The following is a 12,811-nucleotide window of genomic DNA, read 5'->3' as shown; positions in this document are numbered from 1 at the left end:
CAACCCTAGGCTTAGCCCAGAGGCCTAGATAACTCTACATGCATGGAATTTTGACCTCTGATATTTTTCTTAATGAGAATCCTCTTGAGCAGCACCTTGTTTGGTCTGTCATGACATGGAAGACCCTACAGTTAGCTAAGAGCTCCTACAGTCATTGGGGGTATTTAAATTCCCCCATAATGGAAAAGTAGTCATAATGAAAGCATAACGTCTCTTTGTTGGCTTCAAAATGCTTCCACATCCTTTCAGAGAGGGGAGCTTCCTGTCTGAGAATGCTGCTGGCACAACTCAGACTCTGATAAGGAGACTGTAATTAAATCCACATATTGGTAATAAAACATAATTACTCCCGGTATGATATATTCATTTAATGACATGTTTCCTTCACTACATGTCTTGCTACATCGACCACAAGATAAAAGAACTATTTTTTTCACTGTTCTAATTGCACATTAGCTATGTATGATAAAAAACACTAATGAGAGCAAAGCTCTGATAACCATGAAAGGGAGTAGGGGGTATAGATTTCGTAAAACTTCTCTGAAATTACAACCTCCTATTTCCTCTATTGGAGACTCTCTCTCTCTCTCTCTCTCCCCTCACTCACAAACGCACACACACTATTTAATTGATTGCCCAAGAACAATAGGCAGAGAGGAAGCGGCCTTTCTTGGGGAAGTACAACAGCAACATTCCACACCAACGCGACAAAGTGACAGGCATGTAAAACCACTATAAATGACCATTACATTGTGACACATGTGTGTGTGATCAGCAGCACATGAGGTAAGAGATGAATAAAAACTGACCACAAGACTAGGATTTAGGATTGTTACATATGAAGGTTATTTTTTAAGAACCAACAGAATGTCATGTTTTTGGTGTTATTGTTATAAATATGTGATAACAAAATGATGTGGTATTATTCTCCGGGTGATGTTTGTTAACTTTAAGCATGTTTTGACCTTAATTTTTAAGTTCACAGCAAGACAAAATAAGTGCAAACTTCACAAACCAAATCCTTCAGTAACGCCTGTATGGAAAGGAGGAACAATGCCAGGAATTTCTCCCCCGTTTTCCTCAGACCACCACTGACCCACCCACCCAACGAGAAAACACTTACCACACCCTTACAAACTGCCTTAAGTGAAAAGTATGAGAAAAACTCAATCAAAGGAATTACTGGAAGAAAACAATGCTGCCCTCTTGTGGTGTCGTGAAGAATAACAGAAACGGGTCAACGCTGAAATTTCTGTCAAAATATCATTTAATAAGAAGATGCAAAGATACATTGCAATTGCCCAAGAACAACCCCCATAAACGGCTTGTTGTACCATCTGAAACTGCACTTAAGTGTTAAATCAGAGCATTGACACGGGTAACAGCGGAGGTAGCAAGTATTTATACAGAACACATATTAGACATACAATGGGAAACTAGAAAAAAAGCCCTCTGATATTGACAAGTTTACAAAAAGAGACAGAAAAACGGTAACAGTGAAACGTAATTTTAAATCACATTTCATTTAAAATGTTCAAGACAGAGTGTGCGGCAGCTGTTGTGAAAGGAGATCACACAGCATCTGCTCGGAACATAGAGAACTGACACTTGATAATGTAGCCACTTATAGAGTCTGATGCTTTTGAGGAACGCCTGAAAAATGTAAAATATACAGGACAGTCAGTAAATGTACAGAAACGTATTCTGCAGCTGTGATCAAAGCAGCCCGCTGGTGTGCGTGAACATGTGTCTGCGCAGGTTACTGGGGTTGTTGAAACTGGCTGGACACTGATTGCAGGTGTAGGGCTTCTCACCAGAGTGTGTCCTGAGGTGGATCTTCAGGCTGCCATTCTGCGTGAAGCGTTTCCCACACTGTGTACACGCGTACGGCTTCTCCCCGGTGTGAATGCGCATGTGGATGCTCAGTGTGGTCTTGTTGACGAATGTCTTGCCACACATGTTACAATGAACAGGTGGCTCTCCGGTGTGAGTGGCCCGGTGCAGGATCAGGGCCTCGCGACTGTGGAAGTGCTCTCCACAGAAGCTGCAACCCAAGGACTTCTGCAAAGAGTGAGGGACGATGCTGTGCTGCCGGGCAAACTGGTCAGTGTGACTAAAGCGCCCCATTTCATCATCAGCTCTGACGATTGTTGGCTTTACTGCAAATTTAAAAGCAGTTGAAGACATTTGACTGTTTTGTTCTGACTGGCTGTTTCTCTCCAGTCCACCGATATCCTGCTCCACCTTCACTGGAACGCAGTCTGTGGTAAAACCGAGGAGACTGTCATGGCTGCCAGTGTGATCGAGAGACAGAGAAGTGAAGGCCTGGATTTCAGAGGCAGTGAACAGGGTGTCGCTCTCCTCCTGCTGAGGCCTTTCTCTTTGGCTGTGGACACTCACGATCTTGAGCTGATCACTTTCACTTCTAACGCGGAATGTTACAGCAGGCTCTAAATTCTGAGCGCCTGTGGAAACGGATCCCTGTGCGCCTGGGCTTTGGAAGTCACCATGACCTGACAGGACCAAAAATCACAAAGTCATGAGACTTAGTCAGGGCTGGTTACAAACAGTCATGACATCATTTAAATGACATAGGAAATTTAGTCTTCTTTAGTAAATAGAGTGAAAGCCTACAAAATACTACAGCTAAAGTTAGAGCCCTCGTGTTGCAAAAAAGTATAACAACTGGGCACACATGGCCCACAAAATGAACCCCGCCCCCCAGGTTGAAATATTCTCAGCTGAATGACAGAAACTCACCTGCATCTGGTGTAGACTCTCCTACATCATCTTCATCTTTAATCACGATCACGCCTTCAGCCTCATCATCTGGACACTAACACACAAAGACACCAAGCCTGAGTAAACCAACGCCAAAACAAGCCACTGCTCGGCCTGACTGTTTGCTATGTTTACCTGTAACTGAGTGGCAGTGGATGAAATCTTGTTTTCTGACTGTAGAGACATAGACTCAGTCTTGGAGAGTTTTTGAGCCTTGGTGTGTTTAGGGATAACTAGAAAAAAAAAAATGTAGGTGTTGGTCTGAGTGATGTGAAACAATACAGACGGTGACATATTTTTTTAGTCTTTGACCTTTAGTACAATGCTACTGACTTTGATGGATTAAAGAAACTATAAAGTTCCATTTATCTTGTTTTCATTTTTCTCCACAAAATGACAAACGATTATGTAATTGTACTTTAGATTTAGTGTCAGTCTTAGTTTGGTGTTAGTCGATAAAATATCAAAATTATTTTTGTTGCCTGAATTGTAATTTGATTTGGTCGACTAAAACATGATACATGTTACATGCTTCTTCTTCTTTTTAAATCTTAACCAGGTTTTAAATCTTAAAGATCTGATCTTTAACACTGAATTACCAAAACGAATTCAACTTGCACTGGATTTACGCCAATTGGACTTTTTGACATCCTCTATGAATCTGTTATTATAGGAAAATATGTCTGTACGACTTATGTTCCATTGTGAAACACTTCAAAGCATCCAGACGAGGGCAGTATTCTGACAGGTAACGACGTTGCCCCAACACAAATGAACGAAGTGATTAATTATCGTGTTTTTGTGCTGTTTGTAAGGAGTTTTGTAATATCGTAATTTGTAAGGATATTTCTGCTGTTTAAAATGTGAGGCATTGCAATTTTATTTGTATTTTTCATAAACTTTTAAACTATTTTAAACTAGATTTTTTTCATTCCTTAATCGGCAAAGAAGAAGACCGGGACCTGGTACGAAAGACAACAAAAATGTAATAATAACAATTTAGCAAGTAAAGGTTTAGCGGTTCTAAGTTATTAAAAAGCAATTTTATTTAAAAAAAAATTTGATTAACAATTTGAAAAAACAATTTTGATTATTGAAAAAGTACCAAAGGCCACACCTTTGTGACACAAGCGTGACGTAGAAAGGCGCATCGGCAATAGATTGACAATTTATCAACTATTGGGAGATTAAGATTTTTGATAAACATATGATTCCAAGTTGTTGTTTTTTTACTTCACGATGCGAAGTAAACGAAGTTTAATAATTATTTTACTCCCTATTTTACTTGTGCGACTGTTGTACGAGGGGCGCAGCACCAATTAACAGGGAAAAACAGAAGATGTAGCTACTGTAGAATGAGATGAAGGCCTTGGTTTCTGTTCATACTGTTATATTTCTCTTACCTGGTATTTTTGCCCGTGGTTTGGAGAAGATCCCTCGGACCAATATCTGACGGCTTGCCGGTCGGTTCATTCTGGTCTGCAGCCTGAAGGAGAAGAGCTCGCTCCTCATCACTTTCATTCTGGTTCTCAGCACCTCGTTTTCCTTCAGACTCTGGCTTAAATGCAGGCGCAGGTTAACGGAGCTCTCGGAGAAAAGCTGGCTGATCTCCACCACCGCCGCTTTCACCAGCACGTCCATTATGGACATAAGCTGTGACTCCAGACTCAGGCTGCCCGGCGTCAAACTGGAACACATGTTTGACCACTCTTCACCGCCGACTTTAGTCTATGTCACAAATCAACCAAAACACACAACACCGAACGACTGAACTCGCACAGGGCCATAAGCGACGTCACTTCCGGTTGCTGAAGTCAATGTACCGTAATTCCTAGAAAGAGGGCACCTCCCAATTTTCCTAGAAAGTGTCTTCTAGACATTTCACCTTGTACTTGTTGTAAAGTTGTTAAAACTAGAGTAAAAATGCTATTTGTACTTGTTTATAAATGCTCCTTGTGAGCCACGTTTCTGTGTTAACATGTTTTGTAAGACAGAAATCTAAATAATGGACATCTTGTAGACTTGTAATAATGTTGTACATTGCATCAGGGACCGACATCTGTTGTTGATCCACTGCAAATTCCATCATCATGTTCAGGTCACGTCCCGACACAGTCACTTAATAATGTCAACATTTCTGGTTCCACCGGTGTGACAACTAGATTATTAGAAAGCGGATGACTTCCTAGTAAAGCTTTTATGATATTAGATGGCGAACGAGGAAACGACTGAAGACACAAATCTGACTCTGTTGTTACTGTTTGCAGGGACACTAAAAATGTTATGACATACTAACAACTCCACTTTTTTAATCCTTACATCTAACATTTCCTATCATACTGATGTGCAGTGTTTCTAGTTAATGAGTTAAAACAGTGATTGAATACTTACATAAAAACTATAGTTTGTTCGAAACTGCTTCTAGATCTTCCCGTGTAACACTCAAACTCAAACACAAATACATTAATAATAAAAAAAATCACTTCAACTCTAATTAATTTTTTAAAGAACATATGCCAGTCTAATTTTGCTAACAAGGGCCATAAGAGTTGTCAATAAATTATCCCATAAAGAAATATACATTTCAAAGGTTCCAAAGGTTAAAGATCTGTTAATCTTCAAAACATTTCACTTCAGGCAAAAAGTTAAAAAGCTATATTCACTGAAACATTTTTCACAAAAACAAGGCTTTCAGACAACAATCTCTTTTCAGGAAGCAAACCTTTTTATATGACATGGTCGAATAATCGAATAATGTTTTCTTCATTTTGTCGTTTTATGTATTTAGATTTATTTTACTGCTTGTACTGTGGTGTGATTTAGGCAAACTAAACTAAACTAAACTAAACTAAACTAAACTAAACTAAGACTTAGCCTTCGCAGGGCCACTGCTGTTAGCCTGTTGTTTGGTCTTCTGTCTTGTTCTATGCCGTCACATCTTCTCTCCCACCTTCATCCATCAAGCAGCTCTTTTCGGCGTCCGCCTCCTCTTGCTCCTTCTCAGCAGTTTCCTCCATCGCAGCAGTATCTCCCTCATTTTCATTTCGACCCTCTTCCAACTCCCCCTCAGCAGGCTCCCCTTCCACCGCCTCGGCTAATGCTTCTCCTGCTGCATCTTCACCTTTGTCTTCTGCCTCTTTATCGGCCTTCTCTTTCTCCTCTTTCTCCCTTCTCTCTTTCTCTATTTTTGACAGGCTGTGGCAGAGAGACTGGACGTACGTGAACACACACATAGGATCTGGATTCTTGCCCATCATGATCATGTCAGACACCTCCAGCAGAGGGCAGCAGTCTGCCAGGGACCTGAAGGAAGAACAGGGAGCATGAACGAAAAGGAAGCAAAAGCAGACCTAAACTACTTCACTTCACATAAAAATTACTAAAATAAATAATTTCTAAGCACATAATTGTGCTTGACTGGCCCGCCTGCAGTCCACATTTATGTCCTATTGAAAATGCATAAAGGTATAAAATATAAAGGTATGATTCCTACTTAATGTAGAGACAAAACACAACATTTACATTTATATTTACACAAGTCAATAAGTCACTCTATAAAGGGAATGTGTCCGAATTCTAAGCCTTAATTTGTATGTTTGAAATATTTACATAAAAAATGTGCCAATGAAAATACTACTATTAATAATTGTATTGTATTGTATTGTATTGTATTGTATTGTATTGTATTGTGTTGGAATGGAAAGTCTCTCACTCTGCAGTTTGGAAAGCCAGGGTGAAGTTCTTCTCCCTCTCCTTTGGCCTGAGGGAGCTGAAGTCAAATTCCTTTGGAAAATAACGGTGAATCAGAGCGCAGAAGGCCAGGCCATCACTCCAAGAGGAAGAGAAGTTTTCTATATTAACACCCTGGATAAAAACAGAAGCATAGGCTGAGAAAACAAACAAAAATGTAACCATAAGACATAAACATCTGACTGACCTCATAATTTCGAGTTTTACTCCGACACCACTGAAGAATCTTCTGTTTGATAGACGCTCCTGTGGCTGCAGCTGAAGAGGACTTCTGAATTCTGAAGTTGCGGGGCATGGGTTTCCTAACAAATGTAGGATATTGTTGTTAAATGTTTTGAATTCTTTTTTTTTCTTCAATAGATCGACACCTGAGGTCCAAACATGAAAATGTGTCATTACTTACTCTGGTGCGCCTTGTTCAAACTTGGCGATGATGCTGTTTTTAGTGGAAGCTCTGACAGAGCGAGCTGAGGGTCTCGGCCTGGACAAAGAAGAAGGCGGTGGTCCACTCTTCCTTTTGGGTTTTTCCTGCCCATTAGTTTTCCCCTTTTCTTTTGTCTCTACTTCACCTTCTGGTGTTTTCTTCTCAGGCTCTTTTGTAGTTTCCTCACCAACACATTTCTCCTTTTCCTTTGACTCTTTCTCAGTAATATTTTTGTCTTTGCCGTTGCTTCTGTCCTTTACCTCCTCTTCTTCATCTCCCCCACTCTTGACCTCCTCCTCCCCCCCTATTCCTTTTTGGTCTTCTATCATGTCCTTCTGTTTTGTCTCTTCTTCTTTTATCACGTCAGGGTCCTTACTATCAGCGGGTACTTTGTCCTTATCTGGTCCTCCTTCTTCAGCGTCACCCTCGGCAGGTGTCGATTCAGTCTGGGGTCGGTCCATATCAACAGCACTGGCGTCCTCTGCTGTCTGTGGTTGGGCGGCGTCCTCCGCTGCCCTTTGACTTCCTTCTGTCTCTTGGTGTGACTGCTCGATCTGTGTGTCCTTACTCCTCTGCAGCTGTGCTTCATCTGCCTGGGAACAAGACATAATCACTTCTTTATTATATTTTTCTGCAAAATGGGAGCTTACGGGAGGTAAATGTCCACCTGCACGAAATAGTTTTGATATTTGAAAGTTTTTCAGCATCTTAGCTGCTGATACCAGGAGCTAAACTGGAATGCTGGGACAGCTTTGGAGCTGCACCAGTCTCTCCCAGAGATATGGGACTACCTGGGAATGAAGAAATACTGTTAGAAGAATGTACGTTTGTCAGACTTTACTGTTCAAAATTAAATATATATATAAAACGAATATTAAAAATAAAATAATAACAATTTCATTGGAGGGCTATGACTCACTGTAATGTGAGATCCAAAGCTCGACTCAGGGATTATTGGAATATCTCATTCATGCAGGTCCGACAGGCAGTCAGAACATTTAGATATTAACTGTTAATCCCCGAAAATGATTTATAGCAACCTTTTGTCAAAACACTTTCTCTGGCACCATCTACATTATTACTGATATATTTTCAAAGCTTGAAAGGATTTTTCCAGCATCTGTGAAAGTTTGGTAGATTTGAACATTTCCAGGAACTTTCCGTGTACTTTCTGTATGGTGATACTTTATTTTGGCCAACGGTTATCTTTTCTTTTCTTTTTTCTCATTTAAACCTCCTGGCTAGCCGTTAGCTGTTTATACTGGGCTATTAGCAAATGTTGAGCAATTTCATGCTAATCTCTAATTTCTGACAATTTCTGCATTTGGCCTTTTTTTTTTTACTGAATCTTACTAACAAACTTTGTTACTTTTATCTGATGATTTTTTTAGCAGGAACAGAAACGGCTAAAATACCATTTTTATTTCTTTATAATTTAAGGTATGTTTGATCTTTCTCCTTTTTATATGGCAATATTATGGCATTAAGTTTAGCTAAAATAAAATACATATACATTGACACCATCCTCTAGGTTCATAAGCAGTTGGCAGACATTATACAGCAGGTGCAGTCAGTGCAGGTCAGAACGTTCAGTGGTGACTCATCAGTGGTGCCAGGAAAATTCACACCATGTGGATGAGAATTATTTTGTATTTATGTTTGTTCATGCAAACAACAGCATGACCTTTCCTGGCCCAAACACTGACCTTGTCAGCACCAGTTGCACCATGCCAATAGGTCTATGGTTGTGTGTGTTTGGAGAAACAGAACAGGTGTAGCACAGGAAATGCTAAGCGAACCACTTCCCTTGCCCGTGCTAGAATTCCTCTAAACACCTGACGCGGTCACCAATATTAAGGAGGTCTTTTCCCGGTACGGAGATTTTTGCCAGGCAATTGCGGACTTTATAACTGGGAACATTTCAAGCCACAGTTCAGTAGTAAATGAAATAAAAGAACCTGATTGTTGTTGTTGGTGTCGGTCTGGTCGGTCGTCTCTGTAGGCTCAGGTGTCTCTTGGTGTGCTGCTTCTCCATCCATGATGTCCACACACGTGTCTGAATAAACAGTTAATTGGTTTTCCTTGACCTGGAACTCTTTTATAATCCCTCCTCCTCGTCCCTTGAAGGTTCAGTCAAAAGTAAGCCGTCTTCACAGGACCCCTTCCTAAAGCCTCGCTCTGTCCTCACTACATACTTTCCTGTTCCTGTCACTCCTCTCTCCCTGTCTCCTGTCTGCACGGCCCCGTGTGACTGATGTGTGTGTGGGTTTGTGGATAATCTCCCCTCACCCCTTTCATTTAATAGCCCCGCCCCCTGCCCCATTAGGATTCCTGCATGGGCTTCTCAGTGACCTTTGGAACAACACAGGGCCCTGAAATAGAACCACAGTGACAGTGGGCCAGTCCGCTGGGCCGAGCAGCTGCGTCTGCTGTGGAAACAGCGGCTGTACACACACACACAGATTACACACACGTAACAAGTGTGATACAGCCAATGAGACATGTTTCAGACAGTAATATAATAGGCCGCTTTATAATCTATTAATTATAAGTTACCAACATGGATGTCAATGTTAATTTAAATGTTATGCATTTTACAGAATTTTTAGAAAATTATAATTACAAGAATCTGGTCAAGAAATTCATTTCTAGAAATTCTTTGTGTAAATTTTCCATAATAGTCCTAATTTTACTAATGCAGCCTTTTAATAAAATTAAATCTGTTTACTTTGACACACAGCAGTCTCCATGTTGAGTTACATTTGTATTGACATTTTGAGTATGTTTAGAAGTCAAAAGTTGTTTCTTTCTCCAATGCTTTTTGATTTCTCTGCAAGGCTGCGAAAAATCCTGGTCTTAATCGATCGTATCTTCTTCCTTCACTCTCGCGAACACAATGGTACATATGAGGATTGTGTAAGTCTGACCTCTCAGCCTCTAAACACTGCATCCACTCACGTCAACGTGCAGCAGATGGGTTTAAAAATAAGTCTTTATTTCTACTCTGTCTATCATTAAGTTCTCCTGCCCCCACAGCAAAACACACACACACAAAACTCTGTCTTCATCCTCATAGGCTATAAAAACATCAGCACTTTCTTATGTATCCATTTCTCTCCCACCTGCTCACAGTCCAATCATAAGTTCAGAAACAGTGCATGTTGGGGGGGAGGGTACCATCTAGTTAACACAGCAGAAGGATTTTCTTGGGTGAATTGACGACACTTTATCAATGCAGAGCACAAAGGAAACTCTAAGCAGCATCTGTGTCTGAATCCAAAGCCCACGTTCAATCGATTTCTGATTTGTTTTGATAAAGTGGTTTTGGTGGAGATGTGCTGACTGCAGACACCTCACTGTTAATTGATTCACACCTCGGTCATCTATCACATTTGACCTTGATGTAATTGGAACGTCAACCTTGAGCTGATGGCAGGAAGTCAAACCACAGATCAACCACGATGGCCATTTAAATAAGACTACGATTAATCTGACAGTGTTACGCAATGGTGCGTAACACTGTCAGATTGTTACCCCCCCCCAGGTAGTTCAATTTCTCAGACAGTGAGGATCAATGGCTTTAAGAGCAGAGAATTTACTTGTCAGGCCTTGTTTCAGTTTTAAAGTTTAAATTGTACAAACTTTAACAGTTTAACACTTGGCTCCCATTAATAACGAAACAGACTACATTTGGTCACTAGGTGGAAGCAGAGGCGTCCCCCCCCCCCCCCCAAGAACAGCTGACATTGTCAGACCAATGGCAGCTGTCAGGAGCCCCCTGTCTCACCACCAGCCAGGGTGTCTAGAAACAGCCCATGCATCACTTCAGCCCCCAAAGAGAAGGAACAAAGACATCTTGAAACATTTGGCATCAAAATGCAGCATCCAGCAAGGAAACTGGTTTTGGTCAAACATTTAACTTATGCATCTAGACCTTCGTCTCTGGAGGATCTCATCCTACTACACCACTGTTACAGCTGGAGGGGTTGGTGAAGACTCTAGGGACACATTTTAATTTTAATGTAACAGAACACCCATTGGTCAACCATTTTAGATACCTTGAATTTTAGACATGCCATAACAAAAAAAACTAATCAGGTCTGTGGATCCACCACCTGTTTTGTCATGAAGTAACAATTTAACAAATTGGTCTAGTTAAATAACCAATCCACACGTGCCATTTCATTTCTCTTTTTTTATTATTTATTCACTCATTTCTGACAAGGGCTTCTTGCTGATCCAGTTAATATGCAACTGGATAGAACTGGTGGTAGGGGAAGGAAAATAAAAGAAAGAAAAATTAGTGCCACAAAAGGACCAAAAGTCAAATAAAACCTAACCTAATTTGACCTTACCTGGCTTTGGTACTTCACAGGCGCTGGCTGGTCGTATGGTGCCACTGCAGGAGCAGGATACTGATCAACATCTACTGGATACTTAAGTGGTTCAGGCTCTTCTGTAGCAACAGGCTCAAAGGGAATATATTTCACATAGTGAGCATCCCTCCAGTGGTCTCTGCCCTGTTCATAGCTGCTGCTGGAGTGGGTGTAAGTGCCTCTGGGGTAGTTTCCATACAGGAAGTTGTAGTCAAAGTAGGGTAAGTAACCCCTGAACCTAAGATGGCCCGGCAGAGGACGGGGTGGACTGGTGAACTGGGCTTTAGGCTTGGCAGGAGCCAGTGGAGGAGGGGGAGGAGGAGGGGAAGAGACTTCTTCTTCAGTCTCCCTCTGATAGTCTCCATACTCATAGCTGTTTTTGTATTGAGACAACTCTCCTGCTTGGTAGACTGGGTCAGGAGGTGGAAGTGAATAACCGACTTGTTCAACGACAGACGTCTCCTCCACTTCAGGCGTGTCCTCCACTTCAGGCGTGAACACATCTGCAGGCGGCGCTCCTTTTGAAAAGCTGCTACTTTTGTAGGCCTGAGAATTGTAACCTGAACACAAAAGTATTTATTGGAGACAAAACAATACAAAAAACAAACAAACAAACAAAAAAACAAAACAAAATCCAGACATTACCATTCTTAACTGGGACCCCACATACATGCAGGACCAGCAGAGCAAAGAGGAAAGCCCTGCAGTGAAACAAAAATAAAGCGTCACTTACGTCAACAACAACATGTAAACAGACAGATGGAGCAGATAAAGCAGTAACTGACCTCAAGAGAAGCTGTGCAGCAACCATGTTGAAAGCCAAGACTGAGGAGTGAGTGATGAGAGACAGCTTTTAAAGGCTTCCAGCCTGATTAATCAATCTGGAGTTGACCAGATTCAGCTGCTGATGAATTGCTAGCTTCAGCTGTTTGTCCAATTAAAGTTCATCAGGTGCAGCTGGCAGCTCCAAACTGGCTTAAATAATGATTGGCTCCACTATTAAAGATATTTATTACTACAAATAATTTACACTTATTCTTATACATATAGAGACAAACACATTCGATTCACACTCATATTAATAAGCTTGGGCAATTTAGAGAAAAAACCCAGATTTCTGCAATTTTTTCTAATAATTAAACTGGAGTATTCAAATAAGTTTGAATTTAAATTTTACATTGTGATTGATAAAGTAAGTGGCAACTCACTGTGTTTATCAGCATGGACAGAAAAACTCCTAAATATTTAATCTCGAACATAAAAAAACTATCAAAATGTACTGTAGTTTCCATTTATGACCACACGATAGCGCCAAAAAACCAAATATAACAAAAGAAAAAAACAATGCAATCAGAAAATTTGACCGAATTAGAAAGGGACAGACGTAGTCACTCAGGTCAGCCATGCTAAGAGTAAGGCTATATTTGAATTAAAACTTAGCGAGAAAATATCCTCTTCAACACGAGCATCTGTCTGAACC

The 12,811-nt window shown here is 40.8% G+C and overlaps 3 protein-coding genes across 3 annotated transcripts; all 3 read right to left on the bottom strand.

Annotated features, from left to right (window-relative positions):
- Positions 1-1,249: 1,249 nt before the first annotated feature.
- Positions 1,250-4,907, bottom strand: LOC103390939 (zinc finger protein 382-like). The gene is made up of 4 exons (XM_008327025.3): positions 4,185-4,907; positions 2,917-3,014; positions 2,761-2,836; positions 1,250-2,513 (listed from the first exon to the last, which is right to left on the bottom strand). Exons 1-4 carry the CDS (start codon positions 4,477-4,479, stop codon positions 1,717-1,719), a joined length of 1,266 nt encoding a protein of 421 aa, XP_008325247.1. The 5' UTR covers positions 4,480-4,907; the 3' UTR covers positions 1,250-1,716.
- A 300-nt stretch (positions 4,908-5,207) lies between these two features.
- Positions 5,208-9,217, bottom strand: smtnl1 (smoothelin-like 1). The gene is made up of 5 exons (XM_008326982.3): positions 8,914-9,217; positions 6,935-7,548; positions 6,719-6,833; positions 6,494-6,645; positions 5,208-6,084 (listed from the first exon to the last, which is right to left on the bottom strand). Exons 1-5 carry the CDS (start codon positions 8,992-8,994, stop codon positions 5,706-5,708), a joined length of 1,341 nt encoding a protein of 446 aa, XP_008325204.1. The 5' UTR covers positions 8,995-9,217; the 3' UTR covers positions 5,208-5,705.
- Positions 9,218-11,132: 1,915 nt separating this feature from the next.
- LOC103390914 (extensin-2-like) lies at positions 11,133-12,221 on the bottom strand. Its single transcript, XM_008326981.3, has 4 exons — positions 12,117-12,221; positions 11,977-12,032; positions 11,311-11,891; positions 11,133-11,219 (listed from the first exon to the last, which is right to left on the bottom strand). Exons 1-4 carry the CDS (start codon positions 12,140-12,142, stop codon positions 11,199-11,201), a joined length of 684 nt encoding a protein of 227 aa, XP_008325203.1. The 5' UTR covers positions 12,143-12,221; the 3' UTR covers positions 11,133-11,198.
- Between the last annotated feature and the right edge of the window lie 590 nt (positions 12,222-12,811).

Source organism: Cynoglossus semilaevis, chromosome 15 (genome assembly GCF_000523025.1).
Source record: "Cynoglossus semilaevis isolate Cse_v1.0 chromosome 15, Cse_v1.0, whole genome shotgun sequence".
Lineage (NCBI taxonomy): Eukaryota > Metazoa > Chordata > Actinopteri > Pleuronectiformes > Cynoglossidae > Cynoglossus > Cynoglossus semilaevis.
Note: the sequence above shows the minus strand (reverse complement) of the source record. Positions and strands in the feature narration are given on the sequence as shown.

Bases quoted from the DNA above. Each gene is read 5' to 3' on its own strand.
- LOC103390939 (XM_008327025.3), bottom strand. From the start codon at position 4,479: ATGTGTTCCAGTTTGACGCCGGGCAGCCTGAGTCTGGAGTCACAGCTT. The intron at 3,015-4,184 runs GTAAGAGAAATA...TTTTTTTTCTAG, and splicing joins ACCACGGGCAAAAATACCAG to TTATCCCTAAACACACCAAG. The intron at 2,837-2,916 runs GTAAACATAGCA...TTTGTGTGTTAG, and splicing joins CCACTGCCACTCAGTTACAG to TGTCCAGATGATGAGGCTGA.
- smtnl1 (XM_008326982.3), bottom strand. From the start codon at position 8,994: ATGGATGGAGAAGCAGCACACCAAGAGACACCTGAGCCTACAGAGACG. The intron at 7,549-8,913 runs GTTCTTTTATTT...TCTTGTTCCCAG, and splicing joins ACACCAACAACAACAATCAG to GCAGATGAAGCACAGCTGCA. The intron at 6,085-6,493 runs GTGAGAGACTTT...TTCTTCCTTCAG, and splicing joins CTGGCTTTCCAAACTGCAGA to GTCCCTGGCAGACTGCTGCC.
- LOC103390914 (XM_008326981.3), bottom strand. From the start codon at position 12,142: ATGGTTGCTGCACAGCTTCTCTTGAG. The intron at 11,892-11,976 runs GTAATGTCTGGA...TTTTGTGTTCAG, and splicing joins TGGGGTCCCAGTTAAGAATG to GTTACAATTCTCAGGCCTAC. The intron at 11,220-11,310 runs GTAAGGTCAAAT...CCCTACCACCAG, and splicing joins CTGTGAAGTACCAAAGCCAG to TTCTATCCAGTTGCATATTA.